We start from the raw sequence: 19275 nt of genomic DNA, 5'->3' as shown, positions 1-19275 counted from the left end.
TCTTTATCATCTTCTCTGGTGTCAAACAGTAGCTGATGCAGATTGTCCACAGTGCTCACAGGTCTCCCACCAGTGAGTTGCATAGTTTGTATTCACATTGTACACAGACTTTCATCTCGTGGCCACCTGTTAGCCACTGACAAAATGTCAGTGTTTTTTATACGGTAGACATTTCAAAAGTTGTCAGTAGACCATAAGCGTTGCAAAAGTAGTTGAAACATATATCAGTCTGTTGCATTTTGAGGTGACCAAAAGATTGAGAAAGCAGTTCTCAGTACGAGGTCTAGATGAGTTTCCCCTCCTCCCCATTGTTGAGGGAAACAGTGTAATATAGGCCAGTACCAGCCCATGGTACAGTACACTCTGTGTCTTCTACAGCTGCAGGGTTGCTAGTAGAACAATGAGCCTTTGCCTATCCACAACAGCTCCTTAGGATCAGCCCTCAGTTCAAGTTGGACTATTATTACTCTGTGGGGCTATTCATCACTGTGTGCATTCTGTGCAAACAGTGGACGGAGGAATGAGTAGCCTCTGATATGTGCTCTGCAGACTATGCCATAGGTCAAGTGTTGGTGGATCCATGATGGAGGTAACACCTGTTTTTATGGGGCAATGGCTCTGTTTTTCATTGACTTGGTAGCCTCAAAGTTTGGACAAGCTCTGTAGCCACCTAACCCAAAAACAAATTTTAAGATATATACTGATGATGGTTTACACACCCCTGCTCATGATGTTTCTTAGATATATAGAGGGAAATCTAAAGCTGGAAACGAAAAAATCAAAAGGTCTTATTCTAACCTAAATAAGCAGTTTAGTTAATGGTATGAAATGTTTAACATTATTTTCCTGTGAGGCAATATGGTCCTATTGTATCGCGTAAGCTGGGAAAACAAGGTTTTCTGCGATTAAATATTTATTGAATATCCATTACACTTAAATAAAACAAAGGATCGTTGTGCTGATATAAGACATATCAGCCCATGTGAAATAGCTTTTTTAAGAACTTGTTTGTTGCACAGGTAAAGCAACAAAGAGGTGAATACTTCCTAAAGTCATTGTAGTTGATATCTAGAAATGGATTGAGGAGACTACAAACCTTTAATTTTGGTTTGACTTTAATGTGTCTATATTTTTTGCAAAAGATAATGTAGCCTCTGTAAATCTTCTGCAGCCTAGGCAATGAGCACTTAACACTTAACACTCACAAAACTGAGAGAGTTACAATTAGTGAGACCGAGTGAGAATGGTGGAAGAAGACCGGCAAACGGGCTGACAAGAAAGAGAACATGAAAGAGAGGCGCCTGCCAGATAGAGTACTGCAGTGACTAACAGCATTGACTCAACGCATGCATCTTTCCTCTTGCATTTAAACATTCATCACTCAACTCTGTTCAGTCTCTCATAATAGCAACTTTATGTTGTAGTTAGGCTGTTTTTACTGTTGTCATCAACATTTCTTGCAACGGTTTACTGGAGGTTAGGCATTTGCTCTGGCATTTATTTATTACATTATTCTCAGAATATCATTTGATGTTTACGCCTAGACTACTCTAATGTCATATTATGGGATCATCATTGTAGCAAAAATGATTTGCAAATGTGTGTAGAGAGTTGTGTAACTGTATTTGAATGTGTGTGTGCGTAATCAGATTTATAAATGTGTAAGAGAATCTCTAAATGCATACATAGATCTGGGGATGCTGGATACATTTCTAAATGTGTAAAAAAAAAAAAAAAAAAAAAAAAAATCTGTAAATGCGCACATAGATGATAATGGCATAAATAATAAGTATTTCCTCCAAGAGCTGAAAATACAGACAAGTCATTAGTTACACCTCAGGAGGCCTCTCAATTCAAAACTAAGGTCTTTTTACACAAGATTTGTTTTTACCGCTCTGCTCGCGCTGTGCCTCAGTAGCAATACAGCCCACATTCCACCAGTCACGGTTGCGGCTGTGTTTTAACCAGCTGGTATTGCCTCGGCAGGAAATGGTCATTTGCCTGCATTTGCGCATGTGCGACCGTGCCTTAATACACATTTGCAAAATAGTCTGGCGATGCCAGGCTAGCAGATTCCTGTACACATTCACCTCAAATCTCAGTACGCATTTAGAGATTTCTTTACACATTTACAAATCTGATGACGCACACACAGAGTTGAGATACAGTTGCACAGCTCTCCACACACATTTTAGTTTTGCTAACATAATTGCCCCATAATAGATCTTATCTTGGGGTTTTTCCTGCTATGTTTTTTTCTGTATGTGGTGAGAGGGAAAACTGTTAATATGTACTGCATTACGAGGCAGATAAGGTTGACCTGTGATGAATCCACTTAAGCTGAGAGTAACATCATAAAAACCTGATGTTGTTAAGTAGTAATATGATAAAGGTTTGAGCCACCCACGCTCTTCAGCCCACTCTTCTCATATACTGGTACAACTGAATGAGACATTATACTCTATGCAGCTTGGTTCATTGTTGTGCAAAGAATGACATGAAATGGGGTCAAATTGGAACACGGACTTAACAACGAACCTGCCGTTCTCAGTGTTGTGCAGAGTGGTATTAGTACACGTGCAGGACATAAAAAAGTACAAGCATAGGTCCCCGGTGCTCTCTCTTCTTCACAGAGCTCCCTCACACCTCATTAAATGTGTCTTAAGTAGGTTTCTGAGTGGATTTTTTTAAAGCTTAATGACACAGCTCCTGCATTCTGTTCTGAATTAGCTGTGTGTTTTTCTCCCCAGTACACAAGTTACAAAACCACAAGAGCAGACAGCCTTTAACCTACTGTATTCTTTTGGGCTTACTTTTTTTCAATTGGCTTCAGCACTTTTGTAAGAATAAGTTACAGCATTGATTTAGTTTGACCTCAAAATCTATTTGTGTCAGGGTAAATAACACTCCCTCTGCCGATGTCACACATGCTGTCACTGGCCTTTTTCCTTCTTGCATCGTGGTAGCATCTTTATTTGCCGTTTTGTTAGGGATGCTTGTCAGTTTTAACTTGCTTGACACCAGACACTCCTCGTCTGGAGACGCACGTGTATGCTGCCGGAGCCACACTTCAGTTAAACCTTGACACCAAGCTTAACAAACTGCTTGCATCTTTGCTGTCCAGAGCAGTCCTGAGAGCCAGAACCACTTGCTCTCAGACAGACTTACAGGCCATAAATGGCAACATGTTCATGTCATTGAAGAAGGGCTACTTCAAGGGAACTTGAATGTGATGTTTTATTCTTGTGTGACTCACATGTTTGTGTCACCTGAGGGTCCTTCAAGGCACTATCCACTAATCAGGAGAACTGAACAATGCCTCTTAGATGAGTGGTGATCTTCATTAATAAAAACAATAAAACTTTGATGTAGTCCTTTTAGATAACAGCAGTTGTATGGGTGTCTTATAGCACGAATGATGTGAGTAATCCTAAGGAATCTTACTACAACAAGTTGTCCCTTACATCACCACATCTGACTTGCTTTTGATTTGATTATTTTTTAGAGCAGAAACAGCCATTAGATTAATTGTTTACTTTAACAACAGATTGGCAGTTTTGATAATTGATACATTGTTGGAGTAATTTTTCAAGCAGATATGCCAAACATTTGCTCAAATGTGTGGAATTGCTGCTTTTCACAGTTTTGGGCATTCTATCACCATCGTCTGAAAATTGTTAGACTAAACAATTGATTTATTGATCATGAAAATACGCCGCAGGTTCATTTGATAATAAAAATAATTGTTAGTTACAGCCCTAGTTGATGTTGCATTGACTTAACTTCCACCATGCCTATATTGCCAATTAGTCAAGTTAACTAAGATTATATTTGATGAAGTGGATTGCACTGTGGTTACGTACATTACAGTCTACTTAATTAGAGGTGCTGACAGGTTTAGATGGTGCATCTTTCAGGCTCTTATACCTGTAATCTGTAACATTTGTGCAATTGTTACACTATGTGACTAGAGAACTACACACACCTGTTCAATGTAATGCAACTATTGCATTACTACTACAACAAATATGACCTTAGTTAAAATGTTAAATTTTTCTTAGACTTAGTACTAGTTGTTTGTCCACCTCGTTTACATACAGTATATACTATAGAGGAATTATAATGCAATCCTGACAGGCTACAGCACAAATTATGATTAAAAACATTCCACAGAGGTTGTACTGTTGTGATGGATTGTATTACAGTATAACAGACACAGTACAAGGCCAGGTATACGTGGCCTTGTACTGTGTCTGTTCAGCTAACAGCATGCAGATTGTGACAAAGCGGGATAGTCACTGAATAGTGAGATGGTGTGACAGGACGCAGTGTCATCAGACCCGAGTCTGATTGAGAGTTTGGCTGTAGCTGAATGCCGTATTATACCCCCCCCCCTCTGTCCCATCCTGTGCACATTTCAGAATTTGTGCATCATTTAATTAAGAGCATTATTTAAAGTAAAGTTTCAGACTTACTCAATTCTCTAATGCACCATTTATATCTGAGAGCAATTACATCTCAGCTCAATTGAGCATGGGATGTTTGCTTTATTGATCTCCATTCATGTTATGTAGCTGATGCTTTTTCACCGAGGATGAATCTGCTGCTAGCTATTGACATACTGGCACTTGACTCTTGGCCACTTTTGCTTTGCTTGCCAACATCATTGAACGGCTTTGTGTGACCTTTGACAATGAGGTATATATATTGCAATGGTTACTATTTTCCCTACATTAGCATTTCTTGTTTGGCACCACATAACTGCTCAAAAATGAAGTGGGTCTTATGGTCTGACCATTTTATTTTACAGTGAATTTCCCACTAAATCAATGGTCATTCAATAGTTCTTTTCTTATCTTTAGGACCCCAGGGCATGGACTACTTTCTCAATTTATATTTATATATATTTAGTCTTATTCTCAGCATGAATTATGCGAGTGTGTAGGTGCCAACATTTGTTTTTGAGAATCATCGCTGTGACACAGTGCTTACTTATGTAGGTTGTTGCAACAATGTTGCTGTAGTGTTTTTTTTCTAAAAGGCCTGCAACCTTGAAACTGTGCATTAGCATGGCTCTTTTGCAAAATCAATCCTAAAGAGTTGGACACAGGTGAAAGATTGGCACTACCGGAGCACCCGCCAACTAATACTGTTGACTGTCTGACCTGTTCCCCTGAAGGTACAAGCCAGAGCCCTTTGACTTGAGGCTAATTTGTTTTGTAAATGGTTCCTTACTTGCATTTTATATTTTGCGTGCACAGCTTTTTGTTTTTGTTGTTTGATAAAGAAAACCTGGATGGGCTTGTGCCCTTGGATGCTGTTGTACTTCCTTTCTCTCCCACTCTTTCCTCCTCCCACTCTCTCCCTTCATCCTCTGACAGCCAGGTCCGTCCGGTCCTGCTGTAGGAGTGTCAGTGTGTGTCGAGCGGGTAGGGGATAGTCAATTTGACAGGCATACTGAGGTGTGAACATGGCTGCTCATGCATAAGGGAGCATTATGAAAGTCTGTTGGCTAGTCTGGACTGGAGAGACAATGGGAAATATTTCTGATTTAAGACAAGGAACTCTGCCTTTACTTTGTGTTATTTGACTGTTAATGAGAAGCAAATGATTGCATAAACTGGAGTTATGTATAGAGTTGGGTACCTTTCGCATCTGAACCAATATCGTTACCGGTGCCTTTTTCGGTACCTTACTGAAACTGTAACGCCTGGTTGTAACAACTACAAAATTTGATTACAATTTAAAAAAACTCACAACTTCTCATTTTAAACATTTTATTTAAACACAATACAAACACCCTCCCCACCTTTATATGAACATTGTAGAGGTTATTTCTGAATAAACTGGAATGCCTCACAGGCTAATTCACATCCAGAATCAGCGGCAGCTAACAATAATAATAACGGGGATGATATTAACCTATATTATATATTAGCCTGTGAGCTCTCCGAGCAGCATGTGAGGAGGAAAACATGGCGGGATGCTGCGGGATGTCAAAGTTGGCAAACAAACAAACAAACAAGCAAAGTACCGAAATTTGGCACAGTTTGATTTTACGTGAACCAATACTCGGTAATACCGACGTGATTCGGTCGGTACCGGTAAAAGTACAGGGTTTGGTACCCAACCCTAGTTATGTAGGCTGTGTTTTTGTCCCCGTACTCATAAATTAGGCTTCCAAGTGTTTGAGGCTATTCTTTGATCTAACCTCTAGTCAACAACAGACTTTGGGGCAGCTTGCTGTCCAGGTGGCCGTGATTCGCACGTTCCCTGGCGCTCGTCCAGGATCAGATATTCATGATAATCTGTCCCTTCAACCCACATGTTGCAGACCTTTGTATTAGATGAAGCAGATCCTCTGCCTGCATAACCTTGATCATGTACATGCATAGTAATAGCTGCACAACTTGTAGGCTACTTGAGCTGAGAGCACAACTACATTTAGGAACTGGTTGCTAGGGTCCTCACTTAAATAATGTTTTTGACTGACAGAAGAGAAAAGCATGGATGTGCAAGCTTGTTTTGAAGACACTGATTCTGACTTCAGTTTTTTACTTTATTTAAGTGTGATCAACCATTCACTTATACAATCAACAATTGAAAATTTTGAATTTTAACAAATGTATGTTGATACAAATGTAGTGCGCTAAAACCCAGTGTCCACTAAAATAGTTTGGACTCATTCGCAAAGCATGCATGAACGTGCTGATGGAAAAAAGTTACATTGACTTAAATGCCTAACTGTGACTGAGACACTTCACTGGAAGCCATGTCCCATTCTCCCAGCGTAGTTTAAATCTTGGTGCAGGAACAAGAGAAAAACTGGAATACAAGTTAATATCAAAGAATTGCACATTACAAGATGCAGCTTGTTAAAAAAATAATTTGTTCAGGTGTGCTCTCTCTCTCCACCACTCAACATACTGTATATTCAATGTCATATACCTGTCAAAGTTATGCTAGACTTAATGTATTCTAGTATTGAAGTAATTTGGCTAAAAATTTGTCTGAAACATCTTAAGTCAATACTCAATAGGATGCTGTTACAGACCTCCAAATGCTAATAGTATTTGGACAAAATATGTGATATGCTAGATCATGCTAGTAGTATGCATCTTGAAACTTACTTAATGGGTGACTTGAACATAGATTGGAATTCTTCTGACTGTCCTAGGAAAATCAAAATAATGAGCACAGCAACGGCATGAAGATTATCACAGGTAATGAATAAACCGACTAGAATATGTATAAAAAGAGATGACACTCAATCCGCTTCCTGTATTGACCACATGTTTATAAATAGACTAGAATTTTGTTCAAATTGGTTATCTGTGCCAATTGGTTGTAGTGACCATAATCTTATTGCAATTGTAAGGAAAACAAAAGTTCCTAAATCGGGTCCAAAAGTAATAATGAAAAGGTCATTTAGAAGATTCAATCAATTACAACATAAAGATGATGTCAGAAATGCAAACTGGTCAGAGGTATTTCTACAAAAGGACCCAGAGAAAACATTTCAGCTTTTTGATCAAACTTTAATGACAATTGTAGAAAATCATGCACCAATAAAAAAGTTTACTGTTCGAAATGTCAACACCCCGTGGTTAGATCAGGAATTAAAAGATCTTATGAAAGAAAGAGGTCTAGCTAAACAAGCAGCAGTCATATCTAATTTCAAATCGGACTGGCAAATATATTGTAAACTTAGACATTTTGTAACTAAGTTAAATAAGAAGAAGAAGAAATTGTACCATAATGAGAAAATTACAGAAATAAAACATGATAGTGAACAATTATGGAATACATTGAATAATATATTAGGAGGAAATAATAAATCAACTCCAGCTTATTTAGAAAATGAAGGTGAATTTTTAACTAAACCAAGTGATATAGCGAATCATCTCAACGATTATTTCATAAATAAAATAAATAATCTTAAAAATACTACACAGCCACACAAGACAGATTTATCAAATACATAGATGAATAAGATCATGGAAGGTAAAACATGTAGCTTTAAATTTCAGTGGTTCAAAAGTTGAATTACTTCTGATGAATTGTAAAAACAAACCACCTGGTGTTGACTATCTTGGATATAAGTTGCTTAAACCAATAGTTTCAATCATTGCTCCTACTATTGCTTATATAATTAATATGTGTTTTATGAAAAATATATGTTTGCAAGCATGGAAAATATGTAAAGTTGTGCCAATACCTAAAAATAAGAAAATGCCTTTCTATGGATCAAACAGTAGACCAATTAGTTTATTACCAATCCTTGGTAAAATAATGGAAAGAATTGTTTATAATTGTTTAAATAACGATTTAATTACAAATTTTCCGCATGCATACAGAGGAAAACACTCAACAGCCACTGCCCTTACTCAGATGGTTGATGACTGGTTCAAGGATATGGAGGAGAGGAAAATAATAGGTGTTGTAATGCTTGATTTCACTGCAGCAATTGATACAATTGATCACAACTTACTGTTAAAAAAAAACTGGAATATTATGGTTTTTCACGAACCACATTATTATGGATGAAAAGTTATTTGACTGACAGAAGACAATTCGTTTACTTTAATGGAAGCTTTTCAAAGGTAAGGCATGTGGAACATGGCGTGCCTCAGGGAAGTTGTCTTGGGCCGCTCCTCTACACCATCTTTACCAATGATCTACCATCTGTTTTAGATAAAGCAAGCATTTCAATGTTTGCTGATGATTCCACTATATATTTATCAGGAACTGATATTGGTGTTCTAAATACAAAACTACAGAGAGAGTTACAGTTAGTGGTGGACTGGATCAGTAGTAACAAACTGATTCTCAATGTATCTAAAACTACCAGTTTAGTGGTTGGAACTCATTTTTCTTTATGTTCCAAACCGAAACTTGAACTCCAACTTCTGTAGAGCAAGGAGAAGAGGCTAAACTTTTGGGAGTGATGATTGGCAATAGATTGTGTTGGAACAAACATGTTAAGAAACTGGTAACTAAAATGGGCAACACCTTGTCAAACGTGATTCAGAATAAAGCTGCACGTGTGGCTCTCTCATGTGGGTTTAGATCAAATGTCGATAAAATGCATGAAAGCCTCTCACAGTTTAAAGTTAAATAGATTTGTGTATTCACTAATGTTTTTTTACATAATGTTATAACAAACAAAACACCTTTTACTTTATATAAAAAACTATCCTTTAGTACTTACTTGCATCATTATCCAACGAGGCATGCGGTAGGAGGTAGTTTTATTTTATTTGACCAAGTGAAAACAAAATCAATTCAACGTTCAGTTAGGTACAGAGCAAACTCTCTCCCAAATACTATCAAACAACAAAACACTCAGTATTGTTTTAAAAAAATCACTTAAGAAATATTGCCTTTAAAGAAATTTCAATATCTAATACCAATTTAGAGAGTCTGCTATAGGGAGTTAGTAGTAATAGCGGAGTAGCGTAATGTCTTTTTTGATTCATTGTGTTAACTGTAAAATTTAAATATGATTTGTATTTTCAAATGTTGTGTAATGTGAAGTAATGTCTGCGTGTGTATGTGATGTCGTAAATTGTATTGTAACACGACAGATTGTAGGACCCCAAGAAGAATAGCTTTTAGCTTATGCTGAAGCTAATGGGGATCCAAATAAAACAAACAAACAAAAAACATACAAATACATATTTTCCCATTTAATCTCTGGTTAAAAGTAGAGATGGGTGTAAAACGGGTTTCATGCTTCTTGTGGTCGGAGGGCAGTGGTGCAGACGGCCACATGGTCGTTCATACTGATTACAGTCAAAGCGATCAGAGCAGCGGTCAGAGCAGCGGTCAGAGCGGCTCCAAGAACGGACTTCTTCTCTTCTGTCTCTTCAGTCATTGCAACGCGGTGAGCTCAAGATGGGGTTGTAGAGCTTGTTGATCTCTCAGGGTGATGATCAGGCCAGTCGTAGACCAAAACACAACTACCAATACCTAATATGATGCACAAACGGAAGAGCTTCTTGGGACTATTTATGAAAAACACTATGAGCAATAGTGAGCAACAAGTACCTCAGAATTTCTATTATGACCAAGATTCCTTAAAATTGATTAGAGCGATAATGAACTGCAGACACGCATACAGATAACGTAGAGCTATAACTTGACTGGTCAACAGCTGTGATATCGTACGAATGTTTACTGACTCAGTTTACTCTTGAAAGAGGTCTTCATGCATTGTGAGATAAGGAACACGCTTTAGGATAAGAAAGAAGATGAGGTAGAAGCAAATATGGGTGTAGTAGCTCTGGCTGATCCAGTGTACTGGCTTTGTTGCTATCATGATCCTCCAGCCCTTGTGGCTGTCCACCCAAAGCCTCAGCATTCCTTGTGTGTGGGATGTCAGGAATAGAAATTGAGGCCATTGAGAGAACCGCGTAGGCCAAATTTTCTGGGCTACCCTCTACAGAACAGAAATATGTTGTGTGTGCTTGTCCAAATGTTGGATTAATTCAAGATCTGATGTAATGATGGTGATTTTTAATGGTAGAGATGCACTAATACTGTATGATCTACTGGATCTGTATTGGTATTACTACTGCCCTTATTAAACAGACTAAACATTGTTTAGACATGATTGATCCACATGAAGTCACTAAGAGATTTATTTTGGAATTCTCGTCTTTATTTGACAGATGACAAGTGTAGAGGCAGACTAGAAATGGGGGGGGGGGGCTTGAAATGCAACAAAGGTCCTAAGCGACCAGGACGTTGCAGAATGTGGATATGTGGCATGCACTGTAACCACTTGGCAACCAATGCACTCCATGAAGCCACCTTTTGCAGAACAAAATATGTATTAATTATATTTTTTATGTATAAATGTCTCCACTTATACTTAAAAAGCGATGCATAGTTAAAGCCTCAGGTTATTTCTAACACAGAAGAATGAACCCAATCAGCTCCACGCACTGCGGCAAACTGATTTTAAAATTCAAAAAGGAAAAGGTCCTACCTGACAATTTCCTTAGCTCCTTTCTGGGTCATCATTTATACTGCTGTTTGTGTGTCATTTACGTAAGGAGTGCTCCTGTGAAGTAAAGGTAACGCAGCGACCTGGCTTCCCTGCCTTTCCTCTGTGATTCACCCTAACTGCCTTTTATGGAAGAGGAATGCCTCGGCCACCTCATGTTGAGGGGAGTCCAGCGTGCCTCTGGCTCCTGAGACGGTTCCTGAATTCTGTCCTCTGTCAGACATTTGGCTAATGTGTGTGTGCACTTATGTGTGTGTACATATCACTCTGCCTTCTGCATCAAGACAAGGCAGCTCAACCTATAAATCTGAGCGCAGCATTTTACTCCTGGCTGCCCATATTCATGACTCGTTTATCATCGATGAGTGACCTCCTGGGAGAGAAGAAATTAAGTCATAGTTCTTGCACAATCGCCATTTTGACCCATGCTTGACCCTTGCCATACTTTTCTTTGTCTCGTCTGAGTTATTGGCTTGTGCTCAACAGTACAGTGCTTTTCATGTCTATTTTATTTATTTTCTGCACCACAGTAGAAATTATAATCTTTTAATTGTTGACCTGTGGGTGGAATTTAGGCCTCATCAGACTGTAAGACTCTTTATGGCCACAACAAATCCTTTGTGATCATTGTGGATTTGCTGCCCCTGAAATAACAATGCACCATAAACAAGTCTTTTGTTTTCATTGATTTATTTTACATCCCCTATGCTGCAGATAGTAGTTCACATTTTGGCGCACCTTCAAGTAATTGTTTCTAGAATGAGCATTTTACATTTTGTAAGATTTAACTGACTAGGCTTGTTCAATATCTCATTTATGTTTAAGTGAAAGTCAAAGTTACTAACATGTCCTCTCTTTCCTTTCTTTTAATTTTTATCTCTTCCCATCTCCACCCCCCTCCGCTGCTTCATCTAGCTTGGCGGCGATGAAAGAAGAGTAGACAGTAGGACTATCTATGTTGGTCATCGGTCATCTTTTACCAGTGAGGCTTTCATCCCACCCAAATTCTGTGATAACAGGATTGTGTCCTCCAAGGTAAGAAACGCACTCACATGCCAGGGCTGCAGTCCGGCCATCCCAAGATAAAAATTCTTATTCCTCTGTTTGTTTCCCAGCTCCTCTGCATATTAGGTTTCACCTGCCTTCTGGTATTTTTCTTCCCTTATCTAACACTTGTGATAACTCTTGAACAGTCTTGAGCATTCCCGTATCTTCCTTTTTTTTTTTATTCCTCCTCCCACTGCCTCTCCTCATGCTTGTCTTTGCTCCCAGCGGAAGGCGATTATTTGTCTGTCAGGGGAGCACTGGCTGTGACAGTGAAATACATGGCTGCTATTAATGTACTGGCAGGGTGGGCAATTTGGTCATTTCCCCCTGGGCTTTGCTAGACCTCACTCCCCTTCCCCCTCACCTAAATCTCACCCCTCATTCCTGTGTCAGTGGCAGGCTCAGGCAGGATCCTGGCTGGCTGGCCATTGGATATGAAGGGCGAAAGTGAAGAGGAGAAGGAAGCGATGTGAGAGTAAGACGGCAGTGGGATTTATAGTGGTGCAGTGGGTCCCAGTGAGGATGGACCAATCAATTGGCTCCTGCCAGTATGTCAGGGTAAACAGCCTTTAATTACCCTGGCTGTAGTGTTTATGCTCCTCCATGCCTCTGCTCTCCATCATCGAGTTGCGTTTGCACTCCGCAATGACCAATCTCCGCCTCTCCTCTCTTGCTCTAGTTGCTACTGCACCACCCTCGCTGCTGTCACCCCCCTTTTCTCATTACTTTCACTCTCTTTTCTCTCTGGCAAAACGAGATGGGCCATTCTGCTGCCGCTGCATTTCAACACTATCCCCATGTAGACATTCCCCTTCATAAACAGTGCCTTAATGCTGATTCCCTGCGGGTGGGGGTGTGTGTGTGTGTGTGTAAGCTTGCGTGCATGCAGGTGCATGTATTTGTGTTTTTCACCCTGGTACTTTGTGTGCCACCAAGTTACCAGCAGCGTATTGTTGGGCCCTCTCTCGGGAATTTAAGTCTTTATTTATGTAACTTCAACCAGATGGTATCAGCAGTCATGGCCACTTAAAAACAACAAAATTACAGATAAGTGATACGTTCCTGATTGGCTCTGCATTCAAGGGTAAATGAATGAGATAAATCGCTAATCTGAATCAATGGTCCCCCAAGGGTCGTCTCCTGAGGCAGTACAAAGAACAGAGACTCCCAAGCTATTGAGGTAGCCTTTTCCTTTTCCCCATCCCCAACTCCGACAGAATGCACATGTGCAAGAGTCTGTGAATATTGAATGCCTCTAATCTCTCTCACCTTGCCAAGCCTTTCTTAACCTCCCTAGGTTCTGTTGAAAAACATCATGCCTCAATGGGAAAATGATACAGAAAGGAGCAGTAAAAAGCAGTCCACAAACTGTAATACCTATTTTATTTCTATGTGACTTGCATGCATATTTGTTCTCTTTCGTCCTACAGTATACAGTTTGGAACTTTCTACCAAAGAACCTGTTTGAGCAGTTTAGAAGAATTGCCAATTTCTACTTCCTTATCATCTTCCTGGTGCAGGTAAGGACAAGCTTGTCAGTGTGTCAACCCAAACAAAGATAAGGGTTTGTTTATCGCTGTTAAATAATGACTTTATGGAGACCTGAGGTTCGTTTCAGAAAGTAGGTTTAGTGAAAACATTGAGTTTGTTAACCCTGAGATGAGGGGAAACTCTGGGTTTTCCAATTTAAGAAAGAGAGGTAAATCAAACCTTAGAAAGAGGGGTTACTCCAGCCCGTTTTAGAAAGAGAGGTAACTTAACCTCAGAGTCAATTACTATGGTAACTGAGTCTGTGACCTAACCTGGTTGGGAGCAGGTTTTCTTCAATAAACCTCGAGTTTCTCTCAGTCTCCTCCCTCTGACACAGCGCTGTTTAATTTTCTCTGTATCAGGCGCATTTTGGCTCAGTTTTGTCATCTGCATGAATAAAAAAAACAGGGTTGGTTTAATAACTCTGTTAAGCAGACTATAACGTTTTTTTCTCGAACATGGCATGTCCATTTGTCGACGATCCCGTTGATGAAGAAGCTGTATTACTTCGCAGGGAGTTAAACATACGTCGGGAGATGATATTGAGGCCCCGACTAGATGTATTTTCATTTCCAGATAACTACCTATTTGAGCGGTATCGGTTTTTTTCACAGTCCATGAGATATGTACATAACCTTATCCGTCCTCATATCACCAACGTCACCCATCGTGGACATGCTCTTACATCCGAGCAGATTCTTTGTGTTGCGTTACGTTTTTGGTGACGCAGATATTGCATATAATGCATTAGTAAAGCCACTGTATGCAGAGCAGTCAGAAAAGTGTGCCTCGCTCTGAAACGTTTTTTAAAAGTTTTTGTAGTGTTCCCTGGACACAAACCAGTGAGAGACATTAAAAAGTTCCACAGTATTGCAGGTGAATGATGTAAACCCTTTTGAAATGAATGATTATAAATTATAATTCTGTTAATGACATGGTGCTGCCACCTCGGAATGAGATTAGTAGTACTTTTTCGCCCGCAGGATTGCACCTAAAGGAAATAGATTATGGGTTTAATACCATTCCACCAATTTTCAACAGTAATATCATACTTGTGATTAAATATGAAATTAATATACTATATTGTAACTTACGCTTCGACTCAAGCAGCAATTTTCTCCAACGCCAATTCTCGCTCTTTTGCTTCAGCAGCCATGTGCTTTTTTTACGAAATATATGTCCAAACTCGCTGTATGTGCGCATGAGTATTTCCAGTTCCAGAGGGGTAAAATACACCGACAGATTTTTTTTGTGGTTGTTGCGTGTTGACGTTTTTGTGGTTGTTGCCATGGTGAATCGTAGTATCATGTCTCCCCTCATGCTGCCTTTTTATAGTGGTGGTGCACACGCTTAACTCTGATAGTGTTTCTCAATCTCAAGAATGCAAAGAACGGACTTGTGTTCTTGGGGTGGACGTTCTTGCTGGTTGTTCTTGGAAGAATGAACCCGCAAGTTCACCAGCACAGAAACCGCTGTTAACACTTTTTTTGCACTACCTGCAAGGCTCCAAAATAACAGCTAGAAATAAAAACCACAACAATATAACCACATAGTATTTAAACAAGCTCCAGAAAAGAAAACCCCATAATGCTACAACTATTGCAATAATATTGAAAAATAAAACTATTTGAGCTTTAATTTTATTGTTTATGGTTTAGCTCAAACACCCCTTACTTATTCAAAAGAGTGGAACGTGATCCCTACTATTATTAGTGTATAAGTTTAAGTCAGTTTAAATTAAAAATAAGTAGGCATATGCACTGGTGTGTCCTATGTGTTCCTATTAGTGTTATGTGGAGTTATCATTTCTATATTATTGTAGTGCACTGTATATGCCCAGGGACAACAGATGAAAATTAGCAATTAAAATTATAAAGGTTGGTGTCTCCACTTAGTCTACATAACATGTCATAGCATGTTACCACTTTATGTACAACTGTTATTTTATCATACAGACTGAAACTCAACTTCTAATAAATCAGAAAACAAATACACCAAAAAAAAATGATGGACATGTGTTGTGATATTTAAACAAACGATCAGTCAACGGCGAAATAAAAGCCTCTTATTTACGGGACCGGTCTAAAAGACCTCCGGCTTACAGCGGGGTCTCCAAGCGCGACTGTCCGAGCAACGAGCTAGCGGCCCCGGCAGGCGCAAGCTGGCCGCCGCGTCACTTTATTGAGCTCCTCAACTCCGAAAACTTTGGAGCAAATTATCAATTCGGCAAAGATTTTCGCAAGACTGCCTGTATTCGAAATCTAAACCGTTCATTTCTCGCCTAAAACATTTTCAGAAGTGAATTTAGTGATGAATAAGATGGCAAAAATTGTTTTTGGGCTCTCTATGTACCGGAAACCCGACCATCATTGAATGCCGAAGTGAATGTTGGGATACGGGTGCTGCGAAGTTCATACAAGTTACCAACCAATGCATCCTCGGTAAAATGGGCGTGTCAAGAACATTTCCGGGAATCTTAACTGTTCTTGGTGAAATGCAAACTTGTGTATTGGGACAGTACTTTGGCAACACGAGATGACATTTCACAGGGACACAAGAACACAAGTCAATAGAAGAACACAGATTGAGAAACGCCCTGAGTGAACCTAGTCTGAGTTGATTGAACGGACTCAAATCAGCTGTTCTGGAACCGAAAACTCAATGTTTCCCATCTCAGGGTAAATCAACTCAGAGTTCAGGGTTAGACTCAGAGTTTGTGAAACCTCCTTCCTGAAACGGGCCACTGCTGTGTCTGACTGTGGTGTTGTGCAACAAGTTAATGTGTGGTGAGGGCCTGTGTGTGTGCCCTTCTGATAACTTTTCAGACAACATTATGAAGCAGGTTCAAGCCTGTTGATGATCACTCTCAATGGGTTAATGTGTCTCATCCAACTTGGCTTCAACACCTTTTGTTCTGTAGACATAAAGAACAGTGTATGCCCACAGTGTGAGAAAGTGTGGCCATTTGCATGTGGGCATGGCAGGTGTGAAACAGATAGAGGATGTGTGAACTGTACAGCATGTTTGATACAGTCTTAGCAGGTTTAAAAATTGCAGAATTGGGTGTGAGTGTGTGGGTGTGGGGATGTTTTCTTGAGCAAACAGATGTAGTCCTTGACTCAAATCCCACAGATTGTTTAACATTCTGCTGTCTTACATGGGTTTTTAAGAAAGATATTGGTTAAAGAAGGAAATTACGCCAAGGTATGAACAAAGTTATAAGTGAATCAAGGGGAAACAATAATAAAACGTATCTGGACACACACACACACACACACACACACACACATGGGCACAAATGTACATGAATCCCAACCAACTAGCATGTTCCAAAAAAAGGTAGAAACATCTCAGATTTAAAGTTGAGGAGGACAAATTACTGACATTTTTACATATTTTTTTGGTGTGAAGTATTTTGTCCACCTTGACATTAAATCTGAGATGTGCAAAACATCTCATTGGATTTTGTTTCAAGCACTCTACTAAGAATTCCATTGTTAAGCGCATCCTCCTTCTCAGCTCTTCAGAGTTGTGAGATCATGTGTAAACCCATTAATGGATTTTAATGAGCTATTAGTACCTGGACTCAGGAGCATGTAGATGGTATTTTTATCTAACATGTCGATATGCAATTTACCTAGAATTAGGTTACAAGGTTCAAACGATAAATCTGTGTTTGAGATTGTTTTATTTTAAGGTGAATTTTCTCTCAAATATCTCATATCTTCCCGAATATATCATATATTCTATTTTGGGCAAACCCAAAATAAAAGTATTTTTTGTATGTATTGCATACCATTTTTATTTTCATTGCTTCTGTTATTCTCTGAAAAGACAATGTTTCACCAGATGCTTTGGTCTTATGTTGATCTCAAAATTCTGTTTGTATATCTGTCATTGTGGTGTGTGTTTGTGTTTGTGTGCGCGCTGCCCTTTCCTCATAAGTGGAAACTGTGAGCTGGCCAAGAGCGCTGACTAGAATTCTTTGACTGGCATCCGTATTCCCCTGCTCTGTGCTCTTAAGTGGCCTCTCCTCTCTGGGATCTGGCAGTTGTTGATTTGTGTAGGAAACAAAAAAGAAAAGATTTGTTGTTTGCATCTGCACTTGCACTTCTATCATCTATTTCTCTTTCCAAGTCTCTTTTTCTGATCCATGGAGATGGAAACTAACCTCTGTCTTTTTAGCAGTAACCCAAACTATGGCTGCAAACGGCCCTCTAGTGTAAACAGGTGCTGCTGTTGGGTCTGTGCTATCTGACTGAATGAGCTCATAGAGTGACTGGTCCCAGAAGCCCAGCACTGTACTAAACTGAGAAATATCTCCTGTTGCAAAGTAACTCCATCATTCTTAAGCCAATACCAGATCAACTACAGTGTTTATTGTGTCCTCCAGCTTGTTTCCACCTGTATTTACAGTTGACAGCCTTTATTTTCCAGTTTGTTTGGTTTAACTCCATATGATCCAGTGAGTTAGCAGTGAGCTAATGTGTGAAATTACCGTCAGCTAATGCAGTACATTTATGTGGGAGTAACCCAACATGCATGTGCATAACTCCCACAAACACACAAGGATTATCGGTGTGTTATGTGTGCATTGTCGTGTTTGTTTGTGTGTGTGAATGCATCCTAAGTATGTGCATGTGCTTGTGTGTGTTGATGTATGACTCAGTGGGTGTCCTGGGTATGTGACGGTGTTTACCCAAGCTGCAGCGTGGTTGGCGTTTCTCCACTAATCCAGCCTCTCATGAGGGGCTCGTTATCCCAACCACTCAGTTTTTCCCATGCAGCCTGCTATTATATCAGAGAGAGAGGGTGAGAGAGAAACAGGTACACAGACTCCGTGTGCACTCTTTCAGCACTCGCATCGCGCAGACGGAAATACACTTTCTCACTTCCCCTGAGAGGCTTCATGAAAATGCTCTACCAACAACCAAATGTCATGCATCCTTCAACTCTGTCCTACCCTCCTTTTGTCTCTCCTTTTGTCATCAGATTTCTTTCCTTCTGTCGTTCTTTTTCCCTTTTTCTCTCTCTCTCTCTCTCATTCCACCCATCTCTCTGCAGCGCTGCACTGCTGACGTCAGCTGTACTTCTGAGTGCCACAAATAGACACAGGCTGATAAAAAAGCACCACTCTGCTATAAATAGCCCTGCATGTCTTTGCTTGAATTTGATCGAATGGAAATAGAGCCCAGTAAGAGGGTAAGAGAAACCGTGAGGAGAGAGCAAGAGAGAGAGAGTGGGGACGAAAGGGCAAAGGGGTAGAAGGACGGGGCCGACAGCGCTGCCCTGGGACCCCCGGGACCTGCGGTCGGTCACTCACTGACACATTTCCCAGCTCAGATGAAGGGCTTGGTGCTGCTGCGCTCTGCAGCTCTGATATCACACAGGTCACTCCAATTGCTGGAATGTTTTGGCTTTGCATTTGGTGCAGAGGAGAAAAGGTATTTGGCCATCTGGAAGTTTGGTCGGGATTGTTGCAAATCAGCGCAGATAAACTGCGAGGGCGAGCTCTGGGAGAATTGTGTGTTGTTTGGCAAAAGTACAGTAGCTGAAGGTTTTTTGTAGGTTTTTGTTTTCTCAGGAGGTTGCCGTTGCAGTATTTTCAATAATGATACTATTGACGCATTAAAGGGCGGTTTTCACCCTCACCCTATTCCAAAAATGTTAGCTATCTTTGATACAGT

At 39.9% G+C, this 19275-nt stretch overlaps 1 protein-coding gene across 6 annotated transcripts in view; it reads left to right on the top strand.

Annotated features, from left to right (window-relative positions):
- Nucleotides 1-19275, top strand: part of atp11c (ATPase phospholipid transporting 11C (ATP11C blood group)) — a 46348-nt gene that overhangs the window by 6598 nt on the left and 20475 nt on the right. For all 6 annotated transcript variants that reach the window (XM_078260382.1, XM_078260381.1, XM_078260379.1 and 3 more), the window contains exons 2-3: nt 11927-12046; nt 13489-13578. In XM_078260382.1, the coding sequence (XP_078116508.1) occupies nt 11927-12046; nt 13489-13578 (210 nt within the window). The remainder of the gene's footprint in view (nt 1-11926; nt 12047-13488; nt 13579-19275) is intronic.

The sequence above is a fragment of the Sander vitreus genome, chromosome 10 (genome assembly GCF_031162955.1).
Source record: "Sander vitreus isolate 19-12246 chromosome 10, sanVit1, whole genome shotgun sequence".
In the NCBI taxonomy this organism is placed as follows: Eukaryota; Metazoa; Chordata; class Actinopteri; order Perciformes; family Percidae; genus Sander; species Sander vitreus.
This window is presented reverse-complemented; position numbering and strand designations above follow the sequence as displayed.